The 17,252-nt window shown below is 41.3% G+C and overlaps 1 protein-coding gene across 3 annotated transcripts in view; it reads left to right on the top strand.

Annotated features, from left to right (window-relative positions):
- The window catches only part of THG1L (tRNA-histidine guanylyltransferase 1 like), an 18,902-nt gene extending 1,650 nt beyond the window's left edge, over positions 1-17,252 (top strand). Inside the window, exons 1-6 of one of the 3 annotated variants that reach the window (XM_006089075.3) lie at positions 9,089-9,317; positions 10,483-10,659; positions 11,733-11,902; positions 12,921-13,009; positions 14,237-14,344; positions 15,594-17,252. In XM_006089075.3, the coding sequence (XP_006089137.3) occupies positions 9,127-9,317; positions 10,483-10,659; positions 11,733-11,902; positions 12,921-13,009; positions 14,237-14,344; positions 15,594-15,755 (897 nt within the window). In that variant the 5' untranslated portion in view covers positions 9,089-9,126 and the 3' untranslated portion in view covers positions 15,756-17,252. Of the gene's footprint in view, positions 1-9,088; positions 9,318-10,482; positions 10,660-11,732; positions 11,903-12,920; positions 13,010-14,236; positions 14,345-15,593 lie in introns of those variants that run through there. The other 2 variants (XM_023754079.1, XM_023754080.1) reach the window with 2 other exon arrangements.

Below are 17,252 nucleotides of genomic sequence, written 5' to 3'. Positions count from 1 at the left end.
CTTCATCACCTCTTTTAAAGCTCTTACCACAACTCACCAAGGAAAAGGGGGGGAAAAAATCTTGTATTCACATTTGCTACATTTCTAAATGATGTCCTAACTAAAAGCTATACATTTATCTTGAAGCAGATTGTATTTTTAACCAAGACAAGTTATCTCTGAAAGAAGACCTGCCCCAATTCTATTTCTAACTCCTACACAAGGGCAGTGGTTCTCAAACTTTTCTATCTCAAGAAACTTTATTCCCACAAAAACGATTGAAGAGTACAAAGAGCTTTTATTTATGTGCCTTTATCAATATTTGCCATATTATAAATAAAAACTGAGGACTTTAAAAAATATTTAGTTGTCAAGTAGTTTAAGATATCAATATAAATCGTTTACATATTCACATAACATATTTTCATAGTAAAACTATATTTTCCCCCAAATTAGAAGAGTAGCATTGTGAATCTAATGTCTGGCCTAATTAAAAACAAACAAACAGTTGGATTCTCATGTCTGCTTCTGCTTCCAATCTACTGTGATGCACGGGTCATAAAGGCTGTAGAAAGCTTCATTGTGTATTCATGAGGGATTAAAGTGAAAAGGTAAATATTGTCGTAGAATTATTATGAAAAGTGTATTAACCTAGCAGATTCTCTGATTCAGTCCCTGAACCACACTTTGAGAAGGGTCTAACTGGTAAAGCTAAGTATGGGCATAAACAAAGGCTGATAAAAAAGGCAGAGAAATAAATCCAGTTAGTGTTGATTTCATGCAGGACCAGTTAATCCAATCTGAATTAGTAATTCAAAGAAAGGGATAGGACAGTCCTCTGTGACAGCAATGCAAACAGTATGTGGAGAGTGTGTTTTCAGCAGAAAGCAATCTTTTTTATAAAAATTTTAAAAAGCTTTATTGAAATTTGATTTACATATCCTAAGTATACAGTTAAATGTAAAATTCTGTGCCTTTTAATTAATTTATAAAGTTGTGTAACCATCACTATTATTCAGTTCTAGAACATTGTCTTTTTTCTTGACAATGTTTTGTAATTACCAGTGAACAGTTCTACACTTCTTTTGTTAAATGTATTCCTGAATATTTTTTATGTTGTTGTGAATGTAATTGTTTTCTTCATCTCTAGTTGGTTGTGTATTGATTTTATACTCGCTTTGTGCCTTATTGCACTGGATAGAAGCTCCAGTTCAATGGTGAATAGAAGTGGTGAGAGTGGACATCCTTGTTTTATCCCCAATGTTAGAGGGAAAGCATTGTCTTTGATCTTTAAGTTTGATGATAGTTGTAGGTTTTATGTAGAAGTTTCCTTCTATTCCTAGTTTGTGGAGAGCTTGATCATGTATGATTTTTAGATTTTATCAAATGCTTTTTCTACATCTATTGAGATGATCATATAGCTTTCTACTTTATTCCAGGGGTCAGCAACATTTTCCAGAGGGGGCGATATAATAAATATTTTTTGGTTTTATGAGTTGTATGATCTCTCTCTTGCAACCAATCAACTCTATTGTAGCATGAAAACAATTATAGACAACATGGGACATGATTGTGCTTTAATAAAACTTACAAAACCAAAAGGCATGTATATTTGGCCTATGGGCTGTAGTTTGCTGAGCCCTGCTTTAGTCTACTAATATGTTTATTACATCAATTTATATTCAGACTAGAGGCCCGGTGCACTACATTAGTGCACTGGGGGAGGGGTGCGGGGGGGTGTCCCTCAGCCCAGCCTGCACCTTCTCGTAATTCACAGTCCGGGACCCAAGGGGTCCTTAGCGCTGCCTTAGCGGCGGGAGAGGCTCCCCCCCACCGCCGCTGCACTCACCAGCCGTGAGCCCTGCTTGGCTGAGCGGCACTCCCACTGTGGGAGTGCACTGACTACCAGGGGGCAGCTCCTGCATTGAGCGTCTGCCCCCTGGTGGTCAGTGCACATCTTAGCTACCTGTCATTCTGCTGTTCGGTCGATTTGCATATTAGGGCTTTATTAGATAGGATGTTAGCTAACCTGCATTCCTGGATAAACTCCACTTGGTTGTGATGTATAATCCTTTCTATACATTACTGGATCCAATTGCTATTACTTTAAGAATTTTAGCATTTATAGTCATGAAGGGTATTGGTCTGTAGTTTCTTGTGCTATCTTTGTCTACAGCTTTGGTATCCGGGTAAAATGAGCTTGAAAATGGTCCTTTCTCTTCTATTTTTGAAAGGGTTTGTGTTTGATTAGTATTACTAATTCCTTAAATGTTGATAGAATGCACCAATAAAGAAAGTCATCTGGGCATGGGCTTTCCTTTGTAGAAAGATTTTTTTAAATAGTTTTTTTTTTATTGATTTCAGAGAGGAAGGGAGAGGGAGAGAGAGATAGAAACATCAATGATGAGAGGGAATTACTGATCAGCTGCCTCCTACGTGCCCCCTACTGGGATCAAGCCCACAACCCTGGCATGTGCCCCTGACTGGAATCAAACCATGACCCCCTGGTTCATAGGTCAATGCTCAACCACTGAGCCATGCTGGCCGGGCTAGAAAGATTTTTAAATATCTAAATTAACTAATTTAATGTCTTTATTTGATAAAGGTCTATTCAGATTTTATATTTCTCTTTGAGTCAGTTTTATCATTTATACGAATTTGCCCATTTCAATAAAGTTGTCAAATTATTGGCATGAGGTTGTTCATAATATTTCTTTATATTCCTTTTAATTTCAGTAGGCTTCAAATGTTTCCTCTTTCATTCCTAATTTTGGCAATTTGTATCTTTTCTCTTTTTTTTCTTGGTCATTTTACTAAAATTTCATCAACTGTATAGATCTTTTCAAAGAACCAACACCTCAGTTTCCCAGATTTTCTTAATTATTTTGCTGGTTTTTAAAAATTGACTTCTGCTATGGTCTTTGAACTTGAGTTAGGAAATAATTCTTCCCAATCAAATTTTTACTCAAAAATTACTAGATTTTCTTTTACCTTTAATTTCTATTGCTTAGAAATGAGTAACAATATAAGTTACATAGGAAATCAATTCGCATGCCAGATTTCACTTTTATATGGACATGAAGGGGGAAAAAACTACTTCAAATTCCTTCTTTAATAAACCAGTCCAGCCACTGGTGGAAAAAAAAAGGAAATATATCTGTCTGTATAATTTCGCTACCAACTTATGGCCCATTCAGGGCCAAATTATTATGGGTGCTCAATATGTAGCCCTATAAATAACTCCGAGTTATTTGTGGTGAATGTGACTCTGTCTCTGTATCAATAATAACATCTACATTTTTTTAAAACCTCTCAATACCTTGCCTTTTCTAAAAAGGATTAAAGCTTTTTGTGATTTAGGACCTGAAAACATTTTATGGCTACCAAATTCTTTGTTTTTCTTTTTTCTTCATCTGTCTCTTCTTTTTAATCACCACTGCATATCTGAAATAGTGAAGTAGATTCTCAGTTGTCTAGCTGCCTCCAGGTTTTCTTCACTTTCAGTTACCCTTCACAGATTACTTTTCCATCTCTTTGTGGGTGTTCATATGTCCCTCAGTATACCTTGCATATATTACTCACATTCCTGAATTTATCCAAAATGTCAAGTTCATATCATCTATATGAATTGCTTTTTGATCCAACTCAAACCTGATACACAAGATGTTGAGTGGGATTTTTCCTCATGTTTTGAAATTATACCTAAGGCCCCAAACTGAGAACATAAGATGTGAAGTAGCCCACTTCTAAGTTTGAAGAGCCCCTACAAATTTGGGTCAGCTGCCCCCTGAAAGACTTATTTAAAAACCCCAAACTGGGTCTGCTATCTAAATCACCTTCCTACTCTGAATTGATACAGGCAGGAATAGGACTGAGGTGGAGAAAGGTGCCTGCATTGGGGGAGCACAGTGTTCGTGACTAACATTTTGCTAACTGGGAAGTTATGGGTTCTGGCCAAGATTCTTTACTTTTTTCTTTTTTTTTCATCCACATCCGAGGATATTTTTTTCCATTGATTTTCAGAGACAGTGAAAGAGAGAGGGAAAGACAGAGAAATATCATTGTGAGAGAAACACATCGATTGGTTGCCTCCTGCACAAGCCCCAACCAGGGCCTGTGCTAGGAAGGAGGCTGCAACCAAGTACGTGCCCTTCACAGGAATCGAACCTTGGACCCTACACTCTGCAGTCCGATGCTCTATCCACTGAGCCAAACTGGCTAGAGCTGGCCAAGATTCTTTATGACAGCGGTTCTCAACCTGTGGGTCGCGACCCCTTTGGGGGTTGAACGACCCTTTCACAGGGATCGCCTAAGACCATCGGAAAACACATATAATTACATATTGTTTTTGTGATTAATCACTATGCTTTAATTATGTTCAATTTGTAACAATGAAATTGGGGGTCACCACAACATGAGGAACTGTATTAAAGGGTCGCGGCATTAGGAAGGTTGAGAACCACTGCTTTATGAGAATTGCTAACCAGCAAGAAAAGAGAACCTATGAGATAGCAGTTATGGAGAAAAATGAAGTTATTATTTACTTTTACTCCAATGAATTGAGACTTCTAAAGACCCAATTTCATAAACAAAAAAAAAGGAATTTATTGTCAAAATCTCTCAAGTAATATTATTTGATTGCTCATTGTCCTAGGCACTGTTCTACACAGTGCTGTCTATACAGCTTTGAAAAATATTAAGTGAGGTCCCTGCCCTCCTGGAACTTGTAGGAGTCTAGGAGTAGTGCTGGCTCCAGGCCAATGCTCAGTGTCATCAGAAATATTTTTCTGAATCTCTCAGATTTTTTTTTCTTTGCATAGCCCAAATCTTCCCCCCTTGAAGGCCAGGTGGCCACCAGTGTAGCAATTCTAACAGAAGAGAGACTGTTTTCCCCAGTCTTGCAGAGTGCCAGACTATCTCATTGACCTGGCTTGGATCAGGTGCAGATCTCTGAACTGAACTGGCTAAGTCTCAGTTATTGGGAGGCCACCATTGTTTGTGCAAGCTTCCAATGCAAAGAGGATAAAGCAAGGACTGAAATCCAATGCAGGGCATACTTACCAATTCTTTGGTGCATGACTATGTCTGCGGGAGGGGGGGGGCTTTTTATAATTCACACTGAGACACACAGTGGTCCTGGCCATGTGCTCACCTTGGAGCAAAGGTGAGATGAATTTATCCCACATAAACCAAATGATCTGAGGGTGGGGAAAGGGTGAGGTGCCATTGCCAGAAGTCAGAAAAGGGATGCTGGGCAGGCAAAACTACAACTTCCAAACCATGCCAGAACTAGGCAGTCCATTCCTGGAAGCAATACTGTACATTACTTCCAGCCAGAAATTTGATTAGAGTGGTTTAGAGTGGGGAGGGAGATTTTAGAGTCAAATTATTCCCTCTTCTTATCCCTTCCACCATTAATTTCATTTGCGTAATGCAGCTCTTAGTTCAAATGAAATGAGTCAGCATCAGGGCAAACTGAAATATGACTTCTATACCAAAGAAAGATGCTTACTTTTCTTTCTGTCAGCCTCAGTGGGTAAGTGATCTCCTAAGTAATAGAAATATTTAAAAACTAGAGGCCAATGTCCAGATAGGTCATAAATATCTGTTGTATGTGGAATCTTTTTGTTTTTAATTATAAAATACATATAACATATAATTTACCATCTTAATAATTTTAATTGTACAGTTCAGTAGTGTAAAGTACATTCATATTGTTGTGCACCCAATCTCTAGAACTCTTCATCTTTTACAAAATTGAAATTCTACACCCATTAAACAACAATTCACCCTTTCCCCACTACCCTTACCCACTAGCAACCATCATTCTACTTTATGGATTTGACTACTCAAGCACTTCATTGAGTATCCAGAATCATACACCATTTGTATTCTTGTGACAAGCATCGTTACTCCCTCCCTGGCCCCAGCACAGGCCAGGCTTATTACTAAAGTGACTTGGAGTGGGAGGCCCTGGGTCTGCTCTTTCACTCTGCCTGGATTCCAACAACCTGGAATGGAGGTGGCAGACATGGTCTGGTTCTGAAGTCGTCCTCCTCTTTTCAAGGCTTAATTCCTGTTCCATTGAGGGGTGGATGGGGGTGTAAGGGAGGCAGAGTCCTCCTTATGTAATGGCCTTCAACCTGGTGGTGGAACATCATCTCTCTTCCTGCTTTGGCATGCTGCATGGTTGTGTTGAGGCCATTCTTAGCATCAGCTGATCCTCCTTGGATCCCTTGAAGAAGAGTGGCTCCTTTTGGCTCTTCCAGCTCTGTCTCAAAACCCTCTTCAGGAGGGGTGACTTCATAGGCAGCTCCCGGCTTCTGCCTCCTCCTGTAACCTCTGAGCTCCTTTTTATGGGACTAATGGTGATGATCTCTTCCCGGCCTCAAAGGCTGGGGGAAACTGCAGTGAGGTATCTCTATCCTTTGCTCAGCACATCACATTGCTGCTCCTTCTCATCTACTGGCTTAGATTGCTCCAGAAACCTCCAAGTGTGATGTAGTCAGTGGTCTCTACATTCACATACACCCCCAAACTTGAAGGAAACAGGAGAGATGATGCCTATCAGGATCTTCCAGTGACTCTCTTTCCCTCCTACAGTGGCAGCACCAGGAAACTCTGCAGCTTCCCAACTGGCAAGTGAGGAAGCAGTCCTCCCTCCTTGCCTGCTCTTGAAGGCTCTCCCAACCTGTCATTACTTGTTCTGGGGCAGAGTGGGTGCTGGAGGTGGTAGAAGACATATGGGAAGGGAAGGAAGTAATCCTGTTGCTTTGACATATACACTGAATGGCCAGATTATTATGACCACCTGACGTTTGTAGGCAAATTAGCCGTACACTACATCGTATGGGATATGGAGCCGAAGGCCTGTTCGAACACCTTTGCTGTCTGCAGTTACCAAGATAAAACGTCTCCAATTTCGCACAGGAACATAAGGATTGGACAGTCAAGCATTGGAAAAAAGTCATGTGGTCCAATGAATCACGTTTCCAGTTGCATCATGCAGATGGCAGAGTGAGAATTTGGAGGAAACAGCATGAAAGCATGCACCCCACATGCATGAATACAACCCTTCAAGCTGGTGGGGGCAGTGTTATGGTGCGGGGCATGTTTTCCTGGCATGATTTGGGCCCTTTAATTAGTGTGGAACAACGTCTGAATAGCACAACATACCTAAGTATCGTTGCTGATCAAGTTCATCCTATCATGTTGATGGTGTATCCCAATGGAGATGGCTTCTTTCAACAAGACAGTGTGCCATGCTACGGTGCTCATATTGTGCAGGAGTGGTTTCAAGAACAAGAAGGAGACCCTGACTAGTTTTGCTCAGTGGATAGAGCGTCGGCCTGCGGACTGAACGTTCGCATTCCGGTCAAGGGCATGTACCGTGGTTGCGGGCACATCCCCAGTAGGGGGTGTGCAGGAGGCAGTTGATTGATGTTTCTCTCTCATTGATGTTTCTAACTCCCTATCCTTCTCCCTTCCTCTCTGTAAAAAATCAATAAAATATATATTTTTTAATAAAAAGAACATGAAGGAGACTTTACCTTGCTTAGGTGGCCCCCACAATCACCAGATCTCAATCCAATTGAGTATTTGTGGGATGAAGTTAAAAGAGCCATCAGGTAGCTGGTTCCACAACCATCAAATCTCACAGAACTGGACAGTGCTATTCATCAGGCATGGTGTCAGATTCCTCACATCACCTTTCAACATCTTGTGGAGTCAATGCCAAGAAGAATCGCCGCAGTATTGAAGGCAAAAGGTGGCCCAACGACGTACTGATGGGGTGGTCATAATAATCTGGCCACTCAGTGTATATACTAGAGGCCCTGTGCATGAAATTCATGCAAGGAGCTCAGCCCTTGCAGCCCCGGCTTCATCCAGAAGGTCATCCGGAAGGATGTTCAGAAGGTCGTTTGGCTGTCTGGTCTAATTAGCATATTATGCTTTTATTATTATAAATTTTATTTATAAATAATATGTACTCATCTAGATCATCTATCTATATCTTTCCCTGGATGGATATACAAGAAACTGGTAAAAGTAATTGCCTAAAAGTAGGGAGTTAGGATTAGCAAGAGACTTTTCACCATACTAGTATATCCTTTTATATTGTATGAATAATTTTCTTGAGGATAAAAATAATAATGTAAGTAATGAATTCAAAAGAGCTATATAAATCAAAAAACAAAATACAAGTAATAGGGTTTCATTGTCACTATTTTTAAAAATATATTTTATTGATTTTGTACAGAGAGGAAGGGAGAGCGATAGTTAGAAACATTGCTGAGAGAGAAACATTGATCAGCTGCCTCCTGCACACCCCCCACTGGGGATGTGCCCACAACCAAGGTACATGGCCTTGACTGGAATCGAACCTGGGACTCTTGAGGATAAAAATAATAATGTAAGTAATGAATTCAAAAGAGCTATATAAATCAAAAAACAAAATACAAGTAATAGGGTTTCATTGTCACTATTTTTAAAAATATATTTTATTGATTTTGTACAGAGAGGAAGGGAGAGCGATAGTTAGAAACATTGCTGAGAGAGAAACATTGATCAGCTGCCTCCTGCACACCCCCCACTGGGGATGTGCCCACAACCAAGGTACATGGCCTTGACTGGAATCGAACCTGGGACCCTTCAGTCCGCAGGCCAACGCTCTATCCACTGAGCCAAACCGGTTTCGGCTTTTAATTACAATTTTGTGTGTTCCCTGTGTAAACAAAGAGAAAATAGACTGGAAGGAAGTTCCACACTTTGCCATGGGGAGGGAAGATAGAAAGTATTAATTTTCTTAATTACATTTTTCTCTAGGTTTTACATTTTGTACAACAAATAAATGCTATTTAGAAAGAAAAAAATCACAAAACTTTAAACTTAGATGGAAATTTTTATAAACTTCGTCAGAGTGATTTCCTCTAGGATGGGAGAAAAGCCCGCCACGCTGGGTCTAGCAAACGGAAGGCTGAATGAAACCCTCCTTCCAGGCGCGGAAGTGGTTTGAGGACTACAAGGAGAGGCGAGAAAGATGCCGACCTCCACTAGGGCTAGAGCGGCCATACACAAAAAGACATGGGACTTCCGGGGCGGGGCTCGCCGGTTTTTCACCCTCCGTGTGGCGGGGTGGAGGCGGGAATGTGGGTTTCTTGTAACGTGAAGGTTCGCGATTGCCTGGCTTCCACTTCCGTCACTCTGAAACGGCGCCTGAAATTGGGGGTGACCATGGCAAAGAGCAAGTTCGAGTACGTGCGGGACTTCGAGACTGACGACACCTGCCTGCCCCACTGCTGGGTGGTGGTGCGGCTGGACGGCAGGAATTTCCATCGGTGAGTGAGCTCAGCTCTGGGCCGCGGGCCCGTCGGCGCTTCCGGGTAAATCCTACACCAGCGATCGCGGGCGCCGGCTCATTGTTACCGAGGTAACGCGGCAGCCAATGAGCTCGCGGCTTTGAGCATCGTTCTATGTGCGGGCTAACGCGAGCTTGGAAGCAAGCTCTCTGGGTAGTTCAATGGGACTGGGTGCTCCCGCATTAGAAGCCGGGCTGGGTTTTATGCGAGCATAGACCTGTTGGTAAGGACCTTGTGGGGAAAAAGTCACTCTCGGGCACAGTACCTCTTCAGCCAATTGCCCAGCTATTTTGTTAAGAGTGCTGACTGTTCTGAGGCCCATTGAGGCCTTGCTGTGGGCAACTCTTACAGTATGTTCTTTCACTGTCAGTAACAGGCCACATGGTCTGGGCTCAGGAGGAAATAGTCAGAAAAAAGGCAGAAATATAACAAGTCAACTTTTTAAAGTGCTATTTTAATAATGATTATAACTAACATTTATTGAACACTTCTAGGGAGCCAGGCATAATTACATTTGTTATCTTCCCCTAATCGTCAAGACAATTGTAATAAGTAAAGATATCCCCATCCTATATAATAAAAGCCTAATAAGCAAGTCGACCAAAGGCAGAACAACTGGTGGAACTACTGGTTGCTATGATGCGCACTGACCACCAGGGGCCAGACACTCAACACAGGAGCTGCCCCCAGGCCCCAGGCCAGCCAAGGCAGGTGCCATGGAGGGGGGGGGGGGGGCGTGGGGAATCACCCTGCCGGTTGCCCCACAGAGGGAGGTGGCGGCGGGGGCAGGGCGGGCAAGGCGGGTGCCACTGGGGGCCCCGATCACCCCACCAGTTGCCCCACAGATCGACCCTGATCGCCGGCCAGGCCTAGGGACCCTACCCATGCTTGAATTTTGTGCACTGGGCCTCTAGTTTTATAGAAAAGGGAATTGAGGCTTAGCAGTTATGTGCCCTTTTCTCCGTTGCTCAGGACAAGAAAAACCTGAAATCTTAAGGGAATTGATTAGGCTGTGGCTAGTGGAATGTTTGGACTCACAGTACTATTTCAGTACCTTCCTCTTTGAACAGCCTCTTTGATCCGTAGTGTTAATGACAAGCTCTCTTACATTCATGTCCCTTTCCCTCTTCTTTCTTTTATGAAGGTTTTCTGAGAAGCACAGCTTTGCAAAACCTAATGACATCCGTGCTCTCCACCTAATGACCAAATGTGCCCAGACTGTAATGGAAGAACTGGAGGATATTGTGATTGCATATGGACAGAGTGATGAGTACAGCTTTGTGTTCAAGCGGAAAAGCAATTGGTTTAAAAGAAGAGCCAGGTAATTCCATAGCCCAGCTCCATCAGAACATTTATCAGCATCTGGTTTCTGCTTTTCTTAAACACAGAATCGCAGACCACAATATGTCTGCAGTATTTGCAATTGCAGAATGTTTGTATATTTCTGTTTGGACTGTTGTACTTCATCGGATATCTGAGCATTCCATATCCCTCTTCATCTGATTCTTTCCACTCCATTCCCCATCACTTTATCCTCTAGACCAGCGGTTCGCAATGTGTGGGTCGAAACCCCTTTGGGAATCGAACAACCCTTTCACAGGGGTCGCCTAAGACCATCGGAAAACACATATATAATTACATATTGTTTTTGTGATTAATCACTATGCTTTAATTATGTTCAATTTGTAACAATGAAAATACATCCTGCATATCAGACATTTACATTATGATTCATAACACTAGCAAAATTACAGTTATGAAGTAGCAACAAAAATAATTTTATGGTTGGGGGTCACCACAACATGAGGAACTGTATTAAAGGGTTGCGGCATTAGGAAGGTTGAGAACCACTGCTCTAGATTGAGTTGGCATTGAACATTTAAGACTAGAAAAATAGACCATGGAATATAATATTAGTGATTCATAGGCTGGCTTTAGTCAGTGACAGACACTTATACAGGCATTGCAGTGTTGCTTAAACCATTAATGAAGGAGAATTTCAGTACAAAATAGACAAATCTCATATTTGAGTATTTTGATACTCTTACAGGAAACAACTCATATAATAAATTGGCATGTTTTTAAAACAATGGTTCCTCTCCTTTCAAGACTTAAAAAAACAACTCTTGAACCATAAATTCACATTACATCCTACAGAAAAAATAGTTGGTATTAGTAAATTACTTAAAGGACTAGAAGGAGAGGCAGGCTACATTTCAAATATGTAACTGAAATATTAAAATAGTTTTTCTTGTCCCAACATGTTTTATCTCTAGGTTTGCTGGCCAGTTTGTGTAATCTCTCTGTTACACCCACAGGCCCTATCACAGTGTTGAGTTAACGACATGTCTTTTCTCTTTTCTTGCTCCACCCACCGTGCCTTACACTTGGAAGTAAGTTCATGACTCATGTGGCCTCCCAGTTCGCCTCCAGCTACGTGTTTTATTGGCGGGATTACTTTGAAGACCAGCCCCTTCTGTATCCCCCAGGCTTTGATGGAAGAGTTGTGGTGTATCCTAACAACCAGACCTTAAAGGACTACCTCAGTTGGCGGCAAGCAGATTGTAAGTGAAAGGAATTAAGCAGATGTAATTAAACCACCAACTCCATACTTTAGAGGTGGCGGGTGATCTGGTACAGGTTTGGCTCACATGTATTTTGTTTGGAATGAAATATTTCAAAAAACATTTTTTAGCATGTTTTTAATTGATTTTTTAGAGAGAGAGAGGACGGTCCAGAGAGCAAGAGGGAGAGGGAGAGAAACATCAATCGGTTGCCTCCAATATGCACCCCGACCAGGGGCTGAACCCACGACCTGAGCATGTGCTCTGAAAGGGAATCGAACTGGTGACCTTTTGGTGCACGGGACAATGTTCAATCAACTGAGCCACACCAGCCAAGACTCAAAAAATTTTAAATTAGTTGAAAGTAATTGAAAAATTGGGAGATTTCATGTCAATACCCCCAATTTCCAGCTTTTTTAAAATCAGAAGATTTGGCAGTACTTAGTCTTGTATTCCCACACAGTAGTGGACAGAACCTGTGCAGGGCTGCCTTTACACACGCACACACGCGCGCGCGCACACACACACACACACACACACACACACACACACACACACGCCAGTGTGCCTCGGTCTACCATTCCCTGTTCCCTGAGATAGGGAAGGGGTGACATACTTAGTGGGTTTGAGTTGTGACTCCTGCCTTACATGACTATGATGAAATGTTTGTGAGACTTTTTTTCATTTGGTGTGTCTTGATTTTGTCAGAACTGGAAAAGAGGTAGGAATAATGTGAATCATATAACTTCAAAAGTATTCCTAAGCTTGGTGCACAAGTTAACAGATGTGTATAAAGCATAACTGAAATGACAGAACAAAAAACTGTTAAGAAATAAGTTTGTTTCTGGTTGCCTGCTTCCCTCCTTGTTTCCCATGTATGGTTTTGGGCAGATCACTACGTATCTCTGAGATTTCTTTACGTTAAAGAGGAGAGAGGTGGGGTTCTAGTATTCTTTGAAGTTGAATACTGAATAAAAATTATGTATGTATAAACAGTGTTACTTTGTTCTCCTCACAGGTCATATCAATAATCTTTATAACACAGTTTTCTGGGCACTCGTACAGCAGTCTGGACTAACACCAGCACAAGCTCAAGGGAGATTACAGGTATAGAGATCTTACTGCATTAATGCCTAATGGGACAGTTTTCTGTAGGCTCTCCCATGATATTTTGCATTCTTCTCCAGCTCTCTACAGCTCTGTTTTGAGAGCATGTAAAAATCACATTAGTAGCAACTCTGCTGCTTGCTGGCTGGGTCTGTGACGCTGCTGCTTCTCCCTGAGCCTCAGTGTCCTCAGCTGGAAAATGCGATCAGTGACATTGGGTCTGCGTTCCCACATGGTAATGCTTGGCTGCAACTGAGTGTTGGCTGCCCTCTCTCGACAGGGCATGTGCTCTTTTTCTGTCAGTCCCATCTGGCCTGTTGCCTCATTGCCATTCCCTGCTGGGCACCTGTAGTTTCTCAGGTAAAGAGTCTAGGCTTCAGGAGTCAAATAATCATACTTAGATCAGTCTTCTGTTTCATTTTATCCTCTCGGCCTAGTTTTTTACAGGTAAAATAGGGAAAGTGATAGTTCCTAGCTCATAGGTTTACGTTGAGAATTAAGTGGCATGACACATGTAAACCAGGATAACACAAAGCACATTGTAAGTACTTAATAAACACTGGCTTTTATTATTAGATGACTGTGCTACTTGTAGGATGATTAACTCTGAAATGAGATGATGTGTTATAACAACTCAATACAGTGCCTAGTATTTTATAATTATTCAGTAAATGCTTGTCATTACTAACGATGATGAAGATTTATATATAGTGGTAATAGGAATAGGTCTCTCTACTTTGGAAGAGCCTAGTTTAGGTTTTGGTTCTAAATAGATAAGAGCAAACTATAGTCTTGGGCAATTTATATAAACATTCTAAGCTTCAGAGTTTTCATCTCTAAAATGGAGATGGTTTTCAGGTCAAATAAGAATGTATACATACTAGTAAAGTATCTAGTACAGTAGAGGTGGTCTCACTATTAATTCCTGTCACCCCATCACACTCCTGACTTGTGAAGCCGTTGTTTGCTGCAGAAGAGAATTCATTTTTACATTCAATATTATTTGGTATTAGTTTCAGGGATATAGCATAGTGGTTAGCAGAAGAGAATTTTATGAATTTACACACCTAAAGATTTGAAATTGTGCAATATTTTTAGTATCAAAATATGTTTGCTAAAACACTTCCACTTGATTTGTTTGTGGAAGTTTAGGTAGAGGGTGGACTGGTAAGGTTGGGGGAGAGATAAAACTTACAAAGCTTTGTATATCTGTTTTTATTTTCTCAGGGAACTCTTGCAGCAGACAAGAATGAGATTTTGTATTCTGAATTCAACATCAACTACAATAATGAGCCGCTGCTGTATAGGAAAGGGACTGTGTTGATATGGCAAAAGGTAATGCTGTTGTTTCCTAAGAAAAAATGGAGGTCAGGAAAGAAGAGAGTTTGTGCCCATCCCAAGTGTGTCTCGCCTGCTACCAGTATGCTGGTGTGACTGCAGGTGCTAACACGAGTTAGATCCTTTCCAAAACGAGATGCTGTAGGTTCCTATTTCGATGCCTTTTTTTTTGTCAGTCTATGCTCCCTGTATCAGTTTGTCAGTGATTTTGAATCTCCCCTATGAGTAGAAACACAGAATTTTAGAGATGTTACACTTATTTTTCTGTGTCATAAGCTCTCCTGAAATAAAGTAAAACCCTGTTAAAGGGTGATAGTACAGGTATGAGGATTTTTGCATTCATAGAACATTTAAAAGAGTATGTTCTCCCAAACTGGATAAGACCATTAAATGATCCATCCATACTGTGACAACTGCAATATGAGGCCCTAAGACAGTGGTTCTCAATCTTCTGGCCCTTTAAATACAGTTCCTCATGTTGTGACCCAACCATAAAATTATTTTCGTTGCTACTTCATAACTGTAACGTTGCTACTGTTATGAATCGTAATGTAAATATCTGATATGCAGGATGGTCTTAGGCGACCCCTGTGAAAGGGTCATTCGACCGCCAAAGGGGTCGCGACCCACAGGTTGAGAACTGCTGCCCAAAGAGATGTTGATATGAGGGTTCTGACACTTGCAGAATATTCATGAGATTCCCCAGACATTCATACCTCTTAATATTCTGTAATGAGTGTACACTTACCTAAGTCCTTAATTATACCAATATTTTCTCTCATACCAGCCCCTGGGCATAATGACTTCTCTAAGTTTATTTCCTTCCATCCAAAGTAGTTTTTCTGAAATGTTTTTAAGTATTAAGGGGAACCTTGAGAGCTGGGCATTCCATTAGCAACTTCAGCTCTTTTATTAGTATTTTTAAAGCACATTTAATCTTTGGCACAGACTTGGATATTTCCTGATGCAGATGGAAGAGAAAAAAATACCACTAATTCTATAGTTTTTGCTAACAAGGAACAAGAAATCTCCTTTATTCCTAAGATGTTCTTTTAGAATATAGCAAAATGATTCTTTTTAAAAGTATTTTTAATTGTAAAGAAATTCACGTATGTTGAGATATGTGTGTGTGGTCTGATAAATGTCTTAGTATATAAAGTAAAAAATAAACCTCCCTCACATCTCCCCCTTCTCTCCCAAATCCACTCTCAAGTTAACGATGTCAATATTTTTACTTAACCTGTAGGTGGATGAAGTTACGACAAAAGAAGTTAAACTGCCAGCAGAAATGGAAGGGAAAAAGATGGCAGTGACCCGAACCAGGACTAAGCCAGTGCCCTTGCACTGTGATATCATCGGGGATGCTTTCTGGAAGGAACACTCAGAGATCCTAGATGAAGACAGCTGACCCTTTGCTTTTGTGTCCTGCTGTGCTTAACTATGGAAGGCCCCCAAGTCTTCTGGCCTTAAGTGGCCCAAGCATTCCTACCACCCAGAACAGTGTCGCAGGGGTGACATGACTGGTTGGGAGGGGAACAGGGAAGGAAGGCATGGATGGGTGTGGTATCTTGTCCTGCTTTAAGTGGAACACCTTTTTTGCAATGTTGGAACATGGTTCCTTTGGTAGAAGTGCATTTTAAAAAAAATTGTGATACTATTTTTATACAGTGAGAATTATTTTATGCCTTACAGAATGGATCATTTTTAGGTTGTGGCATTAAGTTTTACAAAACCTGCCAAACTCTTTTCATCTAAGATAGAAGATGAGCCCAAAGGTTATTTTTGCGCACCTATTCCTAACTAGAGAATCCAGTGACCTTAAATCTCACCTTTCCCACCCATCTACTTGCATTCATCTTTCGCAGACCTGGAGATAAATATAGCTTGATGCCTGCAGTATGATTCTGAATTGAAGAATTCCAGGGAAAGCTCAGGGCTCTGTGTCAGTCTCCAAGTTGGCAACCTTGTCTGAACAAATGAGTAGATTGGATGTTCTTCTTAAACATTTGTAGATTGATTTTGTAGTTAATTAGCATGATCATCATCTTGCCAGGGGCATTATTTGCCAGACCAATGATCTCTTTCTAAGAATCCTATATAATAAAAGCCTGATATGCAAATGGTCCCCTCTACTGGGTGTTCGACCGGAGGTTGGACCACAAGTTCATCCAGGGGGTGGGGCTGGCCAGCCAACCACCTGTGGCCCCTCCCCCTGAGTGGCGGCAGGCAGCCGCACGAATTTCATGCACTGGGCCTCTAGTTATGTGTATATTTGAGAGAAAGAAAATGTGTGAGAATGAGTGAACAAAGGAGGAGAAACATTCACTCCATGTTCTTTAGATACTTAAAAGTCGCCTTGTCACCAGTTGGACTATCTGAAAAAGATTCTCAGTTAGCCTCTGTATAATCAGAACAATGACATTGAAGTTGGAGAGCAGAGGGGTCAACACTCTGGGGTTACAGGTGGCAGGTGTCAAAGGAGTCCTAATAGCTCCACCTGCTGATGGCCTGTAGCGTTGGTTGGGTGAGGTGCCCAGAGAGCTGCAGCAGTAATTTCATGTTGCCAAGCTCTTGGCCTCTGAAAAGGGGGAGGTAGTGCGGACAGGTGGTAGAAGTCACATTGCCTCTTATCCTCATTTCATATTTTAGAGGAAAGTCATTTGGCTCTATTAAGAATTAAGAGGCAGCCCATGTCTCAGTCCCTAGTCCCGCATTGCAGAATTTACAGCCAAGAAGAAAATGTATTTTTGAAAGAGTGACGGCTGGTCTCATCTCTCAGCAATTGATACCCCATCTGTCAACACCATGTTTTCCCTTCCTGTTCTCCAGAGGAATAGGAGATGTTTAGTAATTGATAAAATCTCGTTGAGAAGAAAAATAAAGGTTTCAACTCTTTTGGCCTAAA

Source organism: Myotis lucifugus, unplaced genomic scaffold, assembly GCF_000147115.1.
Source record: "Myotis lucifugus unplaced genomic scaffold, Myoluc2.0 scaffold_56, whole genome shotgun sequence".
Taxonomy (NCBI): domain Eukaryota; kingdom Metazoa; phylum Chordata; class Mammalia; order Chiroptera; family Vespertilionidae; genus Myotis; species Myotis lucifugus.
The sequence above is the reverse complement of the archived record's forward strand: the minus strand, read 5'-3'. Positions and strand labels throughout refer to the sequence as shown.